Here is a 17,888-nt window from a genome sequence, read left to right on the forward strand (position 1 = left end):
CTGGGGGGGGGGAGATTTTCACCCTCCCCAGGTTCTGGAGGCTTTCCTGAAGCCTGGGGAAGGTTCAAAAAAACCCAATGGTTTGCCCATTTGAAAAGTTTCATTCCGGAACCAACATCTGGTTTGCCCATTGGGCTGTTCTTCATCCTTCCCAGGCTTCAGGAAAGCCTCCTTAGCTTGAGGAGGGCAAAAAACAGGCCCAATGGGACAAAGGGAAGTTTGTTATCGAACTTGGGTCGTTGGCCTGTTTTTCGCCTTCTCTAGGCCTGGAGGCTTTCCTGAAGCCTGGGGAGGGCAAAAACAGCCTCCCCGGCCCTTCAGAAGGCCAAAAATCAGCTGGCCGGTGTGTGCATGTGCGCCAGAGCTGAGGGCTGCTGAGGGTTGTCATGCCAGCAAATATGGTTCCATGTGCCACCTGTGGCCATAGTTTTGCCATCATGGCATTAGGACTTCACAGAGATCTAGCTCTACGTTGCACATAATGACTTTTTCGGTCAATTATTTAAAACTTTAGATATCAGAAAATTATACATTAATGAATAAATTTATTAAGCAAAAATAAATATCTAAGAGAGTGCTCCTTCCTTTGCCTTCCCATTTAAGTGGCTTGTATTAATGTAGAATTCCTTCTCAAATAAGAACTAGAACACTCTATTTTAATGTCAGTTAAAAATGAGGATGCAAGAATGACTGTTAACTAATAAAACTCAGAATTCCCTAGATGAGATAAAATGAAGAGCTCTAATTTAATAAAATCTAAAAAAATAATGAGATGCCCACTAGAATAAGAGGGAGAGGCAAAGGAAAGAATTCTTATCCAATGCTCAATCCATTCTTGATGAAGCTAGAAAAAATGGCTAGATAAGAGGTTTTTTTTCATAAATCGCTCTGGCATATTTAGATTTACATTTAATTTTAAAAATAAACAATAGAAGAATAAGCATACTTAATGATAATTACAATTCAAATTTAAGTTGCATATCTTTCTCCAGAGACCATCGCTCCTAGACTTTAAAAAACCACCTAGTAGGGCTGTATTACTATATTACTATTAACATTCTCATCTTTCCTATTGCCTATTTCCTTAGCTTCTTATGATTATTACTTTGTTGTTTGTACCTTATTAATTATATTGATTGCTTTTATTTAGTATCCTATTATGATTTATGCTGATTGCTCATTTAGTATTCTATTACTATCACTGAGTATTGTATCTTATGATTTATGATGTATTTATGATGTATTTTATGATTATGATTATGATTTATCACTTTTTGCGCTTATGTACATAGCTTATGCTCTGGAGACAAATTCCTTATATGTCCAATCACACTTGGCCAATAAAGAATTCTATAAATAGAAGGGAGGATGGAGAGAGCCACTGTGGCCTATACTGAAATGCACATTACCCTCTCATTTGAGAGTGCTATGATTGTGATATCATGCTACTATGACTAGTCACAAAGAGATGTATTTATTAATCGTGCTAGAACAGGATAGAGTTATAACCTCCAGGGAATTAACACTTAAATACATTTCTATACAGAGACTAAAATATAGCTTTTGGATTCCATATTTAAAATTCATTAAATTTGATAATTGTATTTTGCTCACACTTAGGTGTGGATTGCAAAATAAATATAAATCTTCATTCCAATGAAGGCCTTTAATACAATATTGAGTTTCAGGATTTTATAATCGTATTGTAACAGAAAGAAAACTTCATTTTTAAAAATGGAGTACCTATCAAATGAAATATAGCATCATGTAATATTCATGTTACTATAAATAATAAATAATATGCAATATATCAATCTTAATAAATGTTACAGTTTTAACTGGACAATTTCACTGACACGATAGAATGATTTGATAACAATTGTTTTGAAACAAAAGAAAAATAAAGCCAACCTCTCATGAACTTTCCCTTTTTCATCTCCTAAGGTTACTGTAACAGTACGGACTCTGTCCAAATCAAAGTTTGTGTCATATTGATGGAAATCAGATGTAATCCAGCCTACCCAAACATTAGCAGGTTCTTGTCCAGGAAATATACGAACAGAATAATAATACTGTCAAGACATAAAAATATTACCCACACTATTAATATTTCACTTTGATCCAGTACTATACTGAATTATCCTTTTCTGAAAAATCCATGTTGTTCTGAAAATAACACCAAACCCAGAAGCTTAAGTAATTGCTAGAAGCAAGAATAAAATTTCTAGGACCATGTAAGAGTCAGAGTCTTATCATCAATAGGTTTCTCCCCTATTAATTTAGAGAAAGTTTTGCTTTCTCATATAATAGGATATATGTACAAATGCTTAAATTTCACTTTATGAGTTGCTTTATGAGGGCAATTGGCAGTTTCTAAATATTATGATAATTAATTAATTAATTAATTAACAAACAAAAAAACAAATGTTTTTTTTTCTGGCTTGCTCTTTATTGTTACTTGAACAAGCATATTAGTTATTTGCTTTGAAAACAGTTAAATATTGAGACCAACCAAAAATCCAAATTTTTCAGGACAGATTACAATGGGTTCTTATGCTAAGTGCAATCATTTGCTAACTTGTTCTTAAGCTAAGTTGTTGGAGCTAAATTTCTACTCCATCTTTGATAACTGCATTTATTTTCATTTACTTTCAATTGATTATTCTATTACAACATCATTTTATATGTTTCTAATTTTTTGTCTCCTTTTAAATTCAGAATCAGAACTAGAAATATTGGAAAGAATCTCATACTTGCAATGTTTTTCTACTGATCCATGAATATTTCTGAAGGGAAATATTTTGGGATTTCCCTACATCAGAAAAAAATAAAAATGAAAAAATAACTACTAATGCCTTATTTTTTTTACCTTTCTTTCCCTAAATACATTTTTTATTTTCCTCTCCCACCTTGTATTAATCAATACAAGTAGTCCTTGACTTACAACCATTCCTTTAATGTCTGTTCAACAGCACTGAACAAAATGACTTCTGACCAGTTCTCACACATGGGTGTTGCAGCAACCCCAGTTATGTTATCAGACTTTGGGTGCTTAGCAACTGGCATGTACCATAGTTACAATGACTGAAGGTGTCCCAGGGTACTGGGATTATCATTTGCAACCTTCTTAAGGAGTTTTTGACAATCAAAGTCAATAAGGGAACCCAGATTCGCTTAATGACTGTATGATTAACAACCATTGGAAAAAGGTGGTACAACGAGGCATAACTCACTTAACTGTTGCCTTGTTTAGCAACAGAAATTTTGTGCTTGACTGTGGACATAAATTGAGGATTATTTGTACTCAAACTTTTCTGATGTACAGTAAATGCGGCTCTGTCAGTTTCATACTAATTTCTTGAATTCCTTCTTTATTTCATGGAAGCAATGTACTTACAACACAAAGCTTTGCGTGTCAACTCCAGGAGTCCTACCCTGTCATCAATTTTCAGTGAGGAATCAATGTATTGAGACAATGTGAATTTTCCTAGAGATACAGCTTTAGCTATATCAGCTTTCCTACTTGCTTCATCCAAACAAAATCAACCGATTCTGTAAGGTCCAAACTCACCAAGACAGCTTTCATGCCTCAGATGGGACTAAACTCAGAGTCTCTTGGTTCTAGGTCAACATCTTAATTACTACACCAAACTGGCTTGGTAATTTGTTGCTATTATTATTGTATTATTGTATCCCATTATATTGTATTATTTTTGTTTTAAAATAAACTCTTTAACTTAAAACATAAAAAATTAATAATTTGTCCAGTCTTGTTATTTTGCTAATCTATTTCATATGGCAATTATAATTAGCGGCACATAGAGAGAAACAAGACTAATTTAGGGAGCAGAAGAGAAGATGCAAAGTTAAATAGCCATTAAGTCAAGGCTCAGAACAAATGGCACCACTGAACACATTCTACCTCTATTTCTCCATCTCACACCATCCATGCATAAGAGCGATGGAAAACCAAGTTTCTTTTGAAATTAGCATTTCCGATGAAAATTTATTCTCATGAAATGTTAGTTTAAGCTTGCAACTTAACAGCAATTCTTTATGACAATTCCAATCATTTCTGCTCCATAGAGATATACAGGTAATATATAATATCCAATCATATTTGATAATTTTAATCTATCATTAGTGGAAATATTAACACTAAATTGCCATACTGTAGAGGTTTGCATTAGATAATCATAATCATCTCGTTCATCTGCTAGGACATCTTCAGTTAGTCTTGCAGAATGGCTTGTGCTGTAGTCTGGCTTCGTCCTTTTCAGCATAAATCTGCGATATATATAAAAATGAAAAAGAGTGAATACATCTTTTTTATATCAGTTGATTCAGAATAATCCTGTATCTTCCATTGAATAAAGCTGAATTTGAAGGTATAGAAATATTCACTCAATTCAATTTGGCCCTTTGGTCAAAATGTGTAAAGTTGTTAATACCAGCTAATGCATTTCAGGGCCAGATTTATAATTGTTGCACTAAATATTTTATAGAAACTTGTCCATGTTTTCATTTATATTTCATGAATACGGAAGCTGGAACATAGAGAAAGCAAATATTTAAAGACAGAAATTGCTGTCCTTTTTTATTCAGGAGACATCACAATGAAATTCATTGACAATATGGCAAGAAAAACATTTATTTGTATCCTTGAAAGTGAACAGTGTGTTCACCTGAAGAGATCAAACTATCTGACCTTTGCTTGAGGCGTGAAGGTTTCTCTTGTGTATAATCTTTATGGTTATTGAACTCTGATTTTGCAGCTTCTTTTTCTACACGATCAGGTACAAGATGACCATGAGCAGTCTTCATAAGAACTTCAAAATCAGAATCTGCATCATAATCATCCAAATCACTCTTTGGGCCAAAAAGATTAGAAGTTGGCATTCCTCCTCCCGGCATTTTAGAAAACACTTCTGCACATTCAATGGGCATGCTTAGGCGATAAAACATGATATCTGTTTTGCTGTTTTGAGATCCAAAGGACGTCTGTGTGACTTTCAAGCATGGAGAAGTATCAGCAGTTCCATCAATCCTTGTAACCTATGAAATGCAAAAACTCAATTGTAAAATGTATGGAAACATAAAACAAAATGTTGTCTTTACTTATGCTTAATGGTTTCTCATAGTATATCAATAAATATATGTTTATTCTTGCCCTCTGTAATATTGTGGCAAGTGTGATGAAATGTAGGTTTGACTCAGAGAAGGAGCAGAGAATGAAGCACCATTACAGAAAAGATATCTGAGTTCTACAAAACTAGTAAATGTGAAAAAGAGCCTGATATTAGATTAATACACAACTCTGTTTTAATTACATTAGATACAGGTTAGTAGCAGGCTTTCACAAGCTTTCAAGATTCTCTTTTAATTTGCTGATTGCATCAAAGTACATTCTAAGACCCTTATTGATTCCTGTTTCTGACCTTGCCTATCTTGAAGCAAGATAGAATAATTACTTACTAAAACATTTCCTCTAGAGCAGTGGTTCCCAACCTTGTTTTGGCCATGTCCCACCTAAGCATCTTTAAAACCTGATGCCCCCCCCTCCCTTGTGACATATAATTCTTACTTTAGTCAAAAAGTGAACTCTACTCACGTGGAGGAAGCCTAAAAGGCCATTAATCAAGGTTCAAATTGCCCCCATTAAAAAATCAAATTGCTTCCTTGTGGGGCATGGGCCCCACTTTGGGAACCACTGCTCTAGAGCATAAGAGGCATGATTTCATCCTATTGCTTTTAATATTTTTATTAACGTAATATTGGACTGTGAAAGACAACACAAGTTTTGTTATAAAAATATACATGTGGATTAATAATTATTATGGATACAAATAAAACCCCAGCATTTTCCCTTTGGTTTTGTAAGTCTTTGGGCTTACAAATAAGAAATATGCTAGTTTATCTCTTTAATTTGACATTCTACATTTTAAGGTAAATATGTAGAAAGGATAATATAGTATTATTATTATTATTATAAAATAATAATAATGAATCATTCCACACTTATTTGACAGCCTTACCAGTGGTAGATTCTTACTGGTTCAACTGGTAGTGGTTTGGCGGCCTGGGTCGCTGGAACCAGCAGCAATGTAGGCCTACCATGCCCCTGAATCAGTCTTCCGGGCAGCGCCATAGGCACCATCATCCTTTTTTTTGCTTCTGCGCATGTGCAGAGCAATTTTATTGCATTGTGTATCATGAATGCACTGCGCATCATGCGTGGCCATAAGCAAAGTTGCAGTAGGGACTGCCGGAACCCACCCCTGAGCCTTACTATATATACTCTACATACTATATTAACTTCTACTACTTACTATGTTCGGTTTCTAAAATAAATTAAAGATTCAAACCTCGATATGTTCATGATTTGTTGGTACTGGAAGAAACTGAGGTAATCTCTTGCTCAGCCATATAGTAATGTCACGATTTGTATTCACAGCAAAAGGTTCATAGCCTTCTTGTAAGCCACAAATAGTGAAATATTTCAAAGTGTTAACATCTTTGCCAAAGTTCATTCTGCCCACCTGTGACAATCCCAGGCTACAGGCAGGTATAAAGCCTGCAAAAAAGACATACATGATATGTAAATGATAAATATTAACAACTGTTCTTATGCTTTTTCCTTATAAACTAGACAACTCCAATCAAGTCTTTAAAACATACAATATATTCCATCTATGTGAATAAGAAAATATGTAGTTTGTTAAGGTACTATTGAGAGTACAGAGGATAAAATAAGTGGAAGATGGAAACAACAGTATTGTTAGAGTCCACTACCAATTATTCAACTAAAATTTCCTCATAGCTAGAGCAATTCAGAATTAAAATCAATTACCTACAATATGTGAGCCCTTCATTAGTTCAGACTTGCTTGGGCAAACATCTATTACATATTATTTAATTTGGAATCCTGCAATGAGCAGGCATTCAACTTTGATGGTCCAAATGGTCTCTTCTAATTCTGTTTCTTTAATCTACACTTAGAAATATTAAAAAAGTGTCACTACACTCATTCATTCTCTAGCTGCACAAGTAATTGTTCAGCAGCCCAAGCTATTCCAAATCCGTTCAGACACTAGATATTATCTATAGAGTAAAATCTAATGGATTTATCTATTGCCCTGGGCAGATTTACTATGGAAGAAAGAGGTCAGCTGCCTGCCATGATGATATATACTTAAATCAGATATAGGCAATGTCTGATAGGTCAATGACCATAATTCAGCCTCTTGACCTTCTGAAGGACCACAGTACATTGGTGATATGTTATGACATACTTAGATGTGTGGTGTACTCTCTTTTCTGGACAAATTTAAGGTGGAAATAGTTAAGAATTGTAACTACTGGAAGTCCAAAGACAGATTGACTGCATTTGTATACTTAAAACCATCCCAAACTAGCAGTCATTGTTGCAACAAAATCCAGCCACTTTGCTACCATATTTCAATACCATAATCCCAGACTGCTGATGGCTCACACACAGAATTCTTGAGATAAATCTTGCTTTGAGCCATAATCTTTGGCTGAAATAAACTAATGGCTGGTTTTAAAAACTTCTCTAAGACAGCAAAGAAAACTTACTGAGTCAGCCAGAAAGCAGCACAAATTTGCTCAAGAACTTACCATCACCAACCTCAAAATCTTTAAATGCAAGTTCAGAACCTGAGTCATCAAGAAGGATTTCACCATTTAGCGTAAACATCATAGTGTGCTCATTCAGATCCACCATGCATCCCACAATATCTGCTGTTAACCAAGTACGGCCAAAATGCTCATTTCCTTGGTGCCATCGTTGGGCCTAGATAATCAAAGACTTTATGCAACATAAACTATTATTTTTATGATTTTAGCATTGTTTAAAAATGTTTAGCTCAATAAGAAAATATCAGTTATAAATCTTACAATTAATTATATAACAATAATTTTTAAAATACATCAACTGTTCCACAGGTTTCTAGAGAATCAGCAACATTCAATATTTTTGGAAAATAATTTATGAGCACATTATACATTATTCTCAATAATCTTACTGTTACTCCTTTTAAAGAGAAAATGGAGATCTCCATTATTTTTGAAGAAGCAAATCCCTCTTCCCAAGATATATGACAATTGTGGTAGTGGACTCCTGTATGCCCTGGGGCTTGAACTAGATCATCTGTAAGGTGCCTTCCAACCTTTACATTCACCATATTGCAGATCCAAAAAATCTCATAGCATAGCTATGTTATGTTTTAACATACAAATTACTATCAACTTGTAATTCAACAAACAATTCACTTAGTAAGTAAGACCACACTTTATGGTAGAGAACGTAAGGGCAGAAATGCTTACTTTTGTTCTCTTTTTCCTATATCAAAGATCAATTTGAAATAAATGACATGAAGGTTCAGAAAACCTAATGTTAGAATTCACAACAATGTGTTTATTCCCCACTAATTAAGTTTTATATATGATCTACGGGAGGGCAATAGCGCTAGTCTTCAATTTACTACAACTGAGTCCAAATTTTATGTTGTTAACTGAGAAATTTGTTACATGAATTTTCCCTCATTTTATGACTTTTATGCCACATTTGTTAAGGGACTCACTGCAGTTGTTAAATTAGTAACCCAGTTGTTAAGTGAATCTGGTTTCCCTATTGACTTTGCTTGTCAAAAGGTTTCAAAAGGTGACCACTTGATCCCGGGACACTGCAACAATCCTAAATGTAAGTTAGTTTTCAAGCATCCGAATGTAAATCACATGACTATGGGGATGCTGCAATGGTCATATGCATGAAAAATGGTTACAAGTCACTGTTTTCAGTGCCGTTGTAACTTCTAGTAAGTAACAGCTGCTAAATGAACTATTCAAAGTCAAGAACTACTTGTAACTCAGATGTAGATCTGTATCTAACCCTCTAAGTCTCAATTCAATTCTTTGATTGATAGGTTCTGAAGGTCTATGGAAAAAATAAGAGAGACACTGCAAGGCCTATTTTTTTGTCCTGTCACAAAAAAATGTACATACCTTGAAACCATCAAATACAAATGCTTGATCATCTGAGCCAAGCTCTTGCTCTGGCTGACAACCTGGCCTGGCCCAGCCAATTCTCATATCTCCAGCAGTTATTGCTTCAAATTCAAAGTACCACTTCCCAGTTTTTACAGCATATGTTTTTTCTGTTCGGAATATCCTGAACCTTTCCATCATACTGTCAAACACCTCAGGCCTTGCAGCTGCAAAAGTTCAAAATTTAAGGATATATATTTTTATATAAAAATTAAATCATAGTATCTAAATTTTTAAAAGTTAGGGATGATTATGATACTAATAAAGGAGAATATTAGTAGCTCAAGGTTGAAATGAGGGTCTTTGGTGCTCTCTGAGCTTGCTTGTTTTCTTGCAGTTTTCTTCCCAAACTAGGGAACATTATCAGGGCTGATTTGAAAAGTTTTGGAAAAGTTAGGATCTCTTTTATCAGACTGGCAGTCTAAAGGAAAGGCAAGAAAACATATTTTATTTTCTCAACTATTCTCCAAGACTTAGCAAAGTTTTTAAAAAGAAAAGGAGAACCTTTTTACAAAGTACTTAAGTCCAAAGTTTGCAAAAAGAAGGGGGAAAGGTCAAATAATGGACAAAAGAACTGCACTTACTACCCTCTTTTGAAATGGATTGAAACTTTAGCAGATTTGACATTATTTTCCTAGTAGCCACTCACAAGTACAATCCAAGTGTGTTAGAATGAGACAAACTTTCTTTTGTTGATGAAATGCTTACTACATGTAAACATCCATTCTAGATTATACCAGTGTTAATTACTTTCCAAGGAAGGGGACTTCAAAAGGAATGCTCAAGGAACTGAACTGAAGGAACATCTTGCCTTCAGAAGTTGTGGGTGCTTCAGCATTGGAGGTTTATAAGAAGAGACTGGCCAGCCACTTGTCTCAAATTGTATTGTCTCATGCTTGAGCCGGAGTTGGACTAGAAGCCCTCCAAGGTCCCTTCCAGCTCTGTTCTAATTTATTGATTGAACTATTTTTACAGAGCGTTTGTGTGGAAGGAGTTTCCTTTAGATATAAAGTTATGTGAGTATGGGTATGTTGTATTTTAAAAATATATTTCCAGTGAGTTTTTTGTCAGTTTTATTATAATTGTTATTCTGTTTGGCATTATTTTAAAATTGTTTATGTTCTGTTTGAATAAAAAAAATATCAAATAATTAGAAATATAAAAATAAATATGAATTTATTTTGGAAAGTTGAAGTAAAATTAAAAATGGAACATTCTTACCTTCCTTGAATTAATAGCATATACAACAATATATTTAAAAAGCCTGTTTCAATATAATTTCAGTACCATGGTCTTGATCTGGAGCTTCAAGGTTATATCCATAATTGATGAGGGTACGGACTGCTTCTCGGAGGCTATCTTTGTTTGATTTCTTAGTGCGATCATCTAAAAGTGTATAGGGGACAAGGCGAGGATTTCGACGGTTCTTCACATCCTGTACAATATAAAAATTATGAGAGATAATTTAAAGGACTCTAACACCCAGTTTTTCTAATACTGTAAATACCGTAGATCTGCACTAACTTGGAAGGAAGAATCAAGTAGGTTCCCAAGGCTATTCAACACATTTAGGAACAGATAAAAATGGAGCTTATCAAATATTCCTAATAGGAGGATTGACCAATACTTTAAATAAAAACTCAATTTAAAACAAACTCAACAAGTGTGAATATTAGATTAAATTCTACAAAATGTTCAGCTATTTGTGTGTGTACAAGCACTACTTTGTGTGTATCCAACTATTCAACTTTTTATAGTGTTAATTAACTATTACCAGTTATTAACTAGTAAAACAACCCCCTACAGACTTGCTAGGGCACTGTGGGGTATTTTAGTAGCTAATAAATGGAACTGTTAGTGAGCTTACTGCAATTATGTTAGTAAGCTTAATATAATGCACAATGACATGGTTATACTATACAGTATCAATTTTTGCTTGATATCAGAAACATAATTGTGATGACACAATAGGGAAGGAGACTTGTTTCCCTCAATTTGTCAATATATCTCCTCTTTTAAATGGTTTAGTTCTGAAAACGTATCAATTAACTTGAAGTCAAAAAAGTAAAACTCCAAAATATTTTATCTATTTCACCATTGTCAGGATTTGGTTCTATAATAGGATTACTATAAAGATTCTAGTTATGTCTGGACTTACCTGCTGAATTCCATATGTCCATCCCTGCCTTACGCGATCTCTAGCCCATACATTGTGAGCATTCTCTGCGAGTTTATCAACCATGGATTCCTGAGATGGAGTCAACTTGATACAACTTAGATCCATAGGAGCAGGTTTATAACCGCTTAATAATAGATAACTGTTAAAAAAATTAAAAAAAACTTTAATGAAGTCTTATGAATTTTTATGAATATAAAAAACATAAATCTTTATCTTTGCATTGTTTTGGCATTAAATGTTATTAGATTCAGATCATTCATTTCCTTATACTGGAATTAGTAATCTGTACAATAATTTAGGAATCAAAATCCAAATTCCAAAATTTATAGGCCTTAAAAATGAAATTATATGTAAATTAAAATGTTTTCATACACACACATGGATGGGTGGATGAATGGATAGATAGATAGATAGATAGATAGATAGATAGATAGATAGATAGATAGATAGATAGATAGATAGATAGATAGAGATAGATAGATAGATAGATAGATAGATAGATAGATAGAAATATAGACATAGATATAGATATAGTCTGAAACACATCGACTTCCTGACTGTTTCCTAACTAATCGTACCATATTAACATCACATTATTAATTTTTGTTTATTTCCAGATGGCATTTTTATTAGATATTCTTTTTTTTTCATTTTCATTTTCATACACTCACATGTATACTGTACATAGCCAACACCATACAGCATTAAACAATAATTGCATCAATTCCTCTTGTCAACAAGGCCCCAGAAAATAGAAACCCAATATAACTCTTCTGCTCTCTATACACCTCTTTCTTCCACCACCCAGCAACTTTCTATCTTCCCTCCATCATCCCCCTCTACCCTACTTCCCCTCCCCCTCTACCACTCCTCTCTCCACATCCATTCCCCCCCTTCCTTCTCACCTTTCCCTCCCACCCTCTCTCCCATCCCTCTCTGCCCATCTTTCTTCTTTCCCACTCCTCCGCTCCTTGGTGTATTTCAGCTACATATCAATATACTTGGCCTATCCTATTTTTAAAGAAAAATTTAAAAAGAACAGTATGCATGTGAGGTCACATTACATTGAGATCTAACGCCTCTTGTTTAACCTAATATATTCCCTCCCCCCCTCCCCCTGACCCTCCACCTTCTCCCCCCCCCCCGACTTTCCAGAACCCGTACACGGTATAGATTTTTAACAAACACGGTCTAAAATATATTGGGGGAAAAAAAGAATAAGAAATTAACAACATCTCTACATTGAGCTTAGCTCCTTCTTGCTAAGCTATCTTTAAACAATTTAAATCATTCCTAATCTTAAGCATAGGCTATCTGGAATTTCTTAGTCCCATATTTATTTTGTATATAATCAATCCATTTTTTCCAGTCTCATTTATATCTCTCATTTGAGTGATCTTTAAGATATGCAGATATTTTAGCCATCTCGGCTAAATTTGTGACTTTCAATGTCCATTCTTGAATTGTAGGCAAATCTTCCTTCTTCCAATATTGCACCACCAACAGTCTTGCTGCCGTTATTAAATGCAAAATCAAGTTAATCTCTACCGCTGTAAAGTCAGTACTTATACCTAACAAAAATAACTGAAAAGTAAACTTTATCCTTCTTTTTAAAATATTTTGCATAATCCACCATATTTTTATCCAAAATGCCTTAACCTTTTGGCAAGTCCACCATATATGGAAATATGTAGCGTCAAGAGAACCACATCTCCAACATTTGGGTTATAAATTCGGATACATAGAAGCCAACTTTTTAGGATCTAAATGCCATCTATAGAGTATCTTGCAAAAATTTTCTCGTAAGTTTTGAGCTTGTGTAAATTTCACATTTCTTACCCAAATTCTTTCCCACGTATCCAACATTATTGGTTCTTCAATATTTTGAGCCCACTTTATCATACAATCTTTAACTGATTCTGTTTCCGAATCCATCTGTATTAATACATTATATATCCTCTTTATATGCATTAAACTTTGGTCTCTTATTTGTTTAAATAGATTATCCTCAACTTGGATAAAACCAATTTTTTGATCTATTTTCCACCTGGCCTGTAATTGCCCATACTGGAACCATGTTTGAACTACCTTCTCCTCTTTCAATATCTCTAAGGATTTTAGTTGTAGTACCCCCCTTTCCAAAATGAGGAGCTGCCTGTAGGTAGTTCTATCCTGTTTTTGTGCTATATTCATATTTTCAATTGCATGTCTAGGAATTGCCCACATGGGTATCTTGTCATTTAGTTTATGTTGATATTTTTTCCAGACCCGCAATAAAGCATTTCTTAAAATATGACTTTTAAAGTTTTTGTCCAGTTTTTTGTTGAATAACAGGTAAGCGTGCCAGCCATATACCAGATCATGTCCCTCAATATTCAATATCCTATCATTGGTTAAATCGATCCAATCACTAATTACAGATAGTACCACTGCATCGTAATATAGTTTTAGGTTGGGTAGTTTCAAGCCTCCTCTCTCACGTGCATCTTGCATTATTTTCAGCTTTACCCTCGGCTTCTTTCCTGCCCATACAAATTTATTGATACCCTTCTGCCATTCTAAAAGATTCGCACCTTTTTTAAGTATAGGTAACATTTGGAAAAGAAATAAAATTTTTGGTAAGATATTCATTTCAGTGCCGCTATTCTTCCCAGCAAAGATAAGTGCAACTTCTCCCATTTTTTCATCTCTATCTGTATACTATGCCAGAGTGGTTCATAATTATACTTAAATAATTTCCCATTTGAGATTGAAATATTAACTCCAAGATACTTGACTTTTTTGACTACCTCAAAGAATGACTACCTTGACAGAATATTACATATTCTGTCTTATACAAAGAATCATATGGAGGTTCAGGTATCTTCAATTTGTCAATTAGTAGACTGTGTACAGGAGATAGCATAGACATATTTGCATTCTCATCCCTTAATAGTCTGAGTATAAACTTACTTTTTGGGAAGTTTTAGTTTCTTCACCTTTTCTTCAGCATGCTCATCAGCAATTCCAACATGACAACCTAATGCCAGCAATGTTCTAAAAGAGAGAATCATTATATTTAAAGTAATTAAAATCAAGCAAAATGTGCTAACTGAATGGCAAGGCTATAATTATAATAGTTACATGATTGTACCAATATAGTTACAATTGTAATTATTATAGTTACATGATGGGAAAAGTTTTGTCTTTTCTTATTTTGCTCATATTTTTGAAAATAATTATCAGCCATGATTTCAGAGCTATGATATGTTATTGTAGATTTTCCTATGCATAAACCAGAAATTATTTTACAAATTGTTTTGCTATCCAGATTTATACAATTTTTTTCTCTCTTCCATTTACATAATATATGATTACTGAGAAATATTTTAAAAGTAACAATGTGAGTGCTTTGTAATTCTCATTTTAAAAAATGAAGATTCAGTACCTAATATTATATGAGTAATCAGTATATATCAAAGGAAATTACTTGTAAATATGCATATTTATATTAATTGACACAATCCAGAAAATTAACAAGTACCTTGCTAATCCTGTATAGTATAAACCAAATTTCATAATTTATTAAAAATTCATACATTTATATAAATTTAATCGCAAAAATAGAAAAAATAGAAAATATGTCTGACTTACTTTAAAGTTTCTAGCGACATCTGAAGATTATAATTCCGTTCCTGTTCAGGCAATTTAGCAAACTCTACCAAACAGGGATGCTGCCGCTTGTTGTCATCTCTAATCTGAAAAATAGAATTTCAGTTTATCTTACAATTGTACTTTAAAAGGATCAATTCTACTGACAAGTAGTAGAATTTCTCTGCAAAAAAACCCAAGTCCATCCTTCTGGTAATATTCCACACAAAAACATATTTGTACATTGGTTTTTCCACTCTTATTTAAATGTGCAATTTTTAGCTCCTGGATTTTAGTTCTCCCTGATTGTTCCTCTCTGACTGTAGCCAATGGAATTATTTCAAGTGAGTCTGCAAAGAATGATGACAAAAATGCAAGATAGAGGTCACAACAGGTACAACAGAAGTTCCACCTGATTTTTTATGTGTTGCACACATGATGTTCATAAAATACAGATTAAGCTTTAATTGCCCTGTCTCAGCTTAACTTTTTGGGCCACACTCTGTGGATGCCCCTGATTGGATTTCTGTGTATTTTTTTTTAAATTATATTTATTACATGATGCAAAACTCATTAGAAAACCAAAACAGTCTTTTAATATTTAGGCAGTAAAAAGTCTTCTAAATTATATACATAAGCATATATGAATTAATTAATGAAATGCTAAATTTAGAAAAGTACATACTGGTCCATACTGCCATCCAAGTTCAATTTTATTCATCACCCAAAGTTCATGGATATTCTCAGCTAGTTTTTCTCGAATTCTTTCCAGATGTGGAGGTAATACAATCTAAAAATAGAAGAGTGAATCTTTTAAAAAATAAAATGGCAAACAGTACAATTAAGAAAAAAACAAACCAATGAAATAATTATCCCAGTCATTTAGTGGACTTATTTTTTATTGGTTACCATTCCCATTGCCAAAAAGAACACCCAATGAACTGATTGAAATTTATCTTTGAGTAGAAATGTAAAGGGCTGTATTGTAAATATCCTAATGCCACATGTACATAACTGTATATAACTTGTTCATTTTTCTACCTTTCAGTTATAGTTAGATCGTGAAAAAAACAAAAATCCAATTATTTCAGCCTCTTTATGATTTGTTCCATTTTAAAAAAAATCTTATCATCTATTATACCTGTTTTCTTCAGAATGAAGAGAATGAGATTCAAAATATACAGTAACTACAAGAAATTGCAGATAAAGCGCTGTCATTCTCCACTGAACTCAGCTCTCTTCATGAACCCAACACTGTCATCAGTTTTTATATTAATAAAACAGCAGAGTAAGTTATTTAAAATTACCATACAGTATTGTCACTCAGATGCTTTATCTTAAGCATTTACACAATTTAGATCCAATCAGAGGACACTTTTTGTGTCAGATTTTACATAGCTATCAAATGAATTCACTCCGATCTACAATGCTGTAATGTGCATACAAGAAATGTGCAAGCTTCACCATTATGGTCTTGCATCACAATTCTGCATGCAAGCACATAAGTTGTGCAATTTGAATCCTAATGCTTGCATTGTCATCTCCCACCCCATGAATATATGAGGCCAATACAACCATGATGTAGAATGGATTCATATTTATGGTAATTCCAGAACAATTACTGAACTGCATTTAACATATTTAAAACATTAAATATAAATGTTATAAATAAATTTGCTTGTCTGACATGACCTTAAGCATAACTCTAACCTTGTGGATTCATCTATACAGAGATCAAAATGACTGGGGCTGTGGATTTGTGCACTGTCATTTTAAATCTGAAGTGAAAAAAAATGTATAAGGGATTTTATCAACAGGCAAATTTGAAGGGAACAGGACTATGGCATTGATTATTACACGTACAGACCAATATAGTTTCTTAAACTACTTTTTTCAGGTTGTCCGCTATTTTCTCAACATATTTTATTCCTGGCTGTATATGTTGTCATTTATTATACAAAACTCAGTTTAATTCCAATGCTTGCTATTAAAATCTGATAAATGTCTGGAAAGTGGAATTCTGATTACCATCTCAAATTATGATATTGATGATGTTGATATAACAATACTTCTAGCAGTCACATGGTGCTTGCCATCCAACTATTCCTAGTTTTAATATAATATAAATTAAATCTAATGCATGTTTAAAGTCAATGTACATTTTACATACCTGACTGGTATCTACAGGTACTGGAGTAAATGCTGCTTGTGACAAAGAAATATTTGGTCCCAAGAGATCCCTTGAGCAATTGCAATCTTGTTTATATTCCCTGCTGGGTTCCACTTTTAACTTTTCTTTGGGCAGAATAGCCTCAAAACATGGAGCATATCCTGGAGGGGGAAGGAATTTAAATTCCCCATGGCGGCCTCCGAGCAAAAATCGTACTCTGTAAGATAAATACAATGTGACAGACTCTATATTAATTAAATAAAATATTTCTTGCAAAGTTCTACTTGCAGATTCTGAATTTGAGCAGCTGTTATAATAGCTTAGGTTCTTTTGTTTCCTAAATTGTCTGCAATTAACTTATTTTCTTGCTCACCTTGATAGAATTTACCTTTAGCTGTTGTTTAGCTGTGGCATAAGGCATATGCCACGTAATTTGGAATAATGCTAATAAAATTGTATGCATATTTGCTTGTAATTGAACATGACTATATTCTATAGGTTCTTAGCCCTTAGAATAACAAGTTAAATGATTTAAATAATTCATTTAATTTTGGATTAAATTAGAATTGATAACAGACAAAACACGTACACCTTCAACGTTAACACTAAACGGTTAAACAGTTGCAATAGTATATCAGTAAATAAGTTGACAATGGAGGAGGAGAAGGAGGAGGAGGAGAAGGAGGAGGAGGAGGAGGAGGAGGAGGAGGAGGAGGAGGAGGAGGAGGAGGAGGAGGAGAAAAAATAATTATACATCTCTTGATTCTTCTTCTTTACTTCCTCTTTTATATCTTTCCTAGCAGAGAAACCATAACAATTTCAAAAAATCAATGTCCCTTCAAA

At 33.7% G+C, this 17,888-nt stretch overlaps 1 protein-coding gene across 1 annotated transcript in view; it reads right to left on the reverse strand.

Annotated features, from left to right (window-relative positions):
• The window catches only part of RYR2 (ryanodine receptor 2), a 276,429-nt gene that overhangs the window by 124,976 nt on the left and 133,565 nt on the right, over positions 1-17,888 (reverse strand). Inside the window, exons 22-33 of the mRNA XM_087718053.1 lie at positions 17,046-17,262; positions 15,561-15,665; positions 14,879-14,982; positions 14,198-14,281; positions 11,225-11,384; positions 10,354-10,501; positions 9,025-9,233; positions 7,639-7,813; positions 6,366-6,574; positions 4,709-5,055; positions 4,173-4,287; positions 1,912-2,072 (exon numbers count right to left, since the gene is read on the reverse strand). Coding sequence (XP_087574179.1) covers positions 1,912-2,072; positions 4,173-4,287; positions 4,709-5,055; positions 6,366-6,574; positions 7,639-7,813; positions 9,025-9,233; positions 10,354-10,501; positions 11,225-11,384; positions 14,198-14,281; positions 14,879-14,982; positions 15,561-15,665; positions 17,046-17,262 — 2,034 coding nt within the window. The remainder of the gene's footprint in view (positions 1-1,911; positions 2,073-4,172; positions 4,288-4,708; positions 5,056-6,365; positions 6,575-7,638; positions 7,814-9,024; positions 9,234-10,353; positions 10,502-11,224; positions 11,385-14,197; positions 14,282-14,878; positions 14,983-15,560; positions 15,666-17,045; positions 17,263-17,888) is intronic.

The sequence above is a fragment of the Thamnophis sirtalis genome, unplaced genomic scaffold (genome assembly GCF_051295495.1).
Source record: "Thamnophis sirtalis isolate CommonGarterSnake01/CBP01778 unplaced genomic scaffold, rThaSir2_p1.2 scaffold_6, whole genome shotgun sequence".
Classification (NCBI taxonomy): Eukaryota; Metazoa; Chordata; class Lepidosauria; order Squamata; family Natricidae; genus Thamnophis; species Thamnophis sirtalis.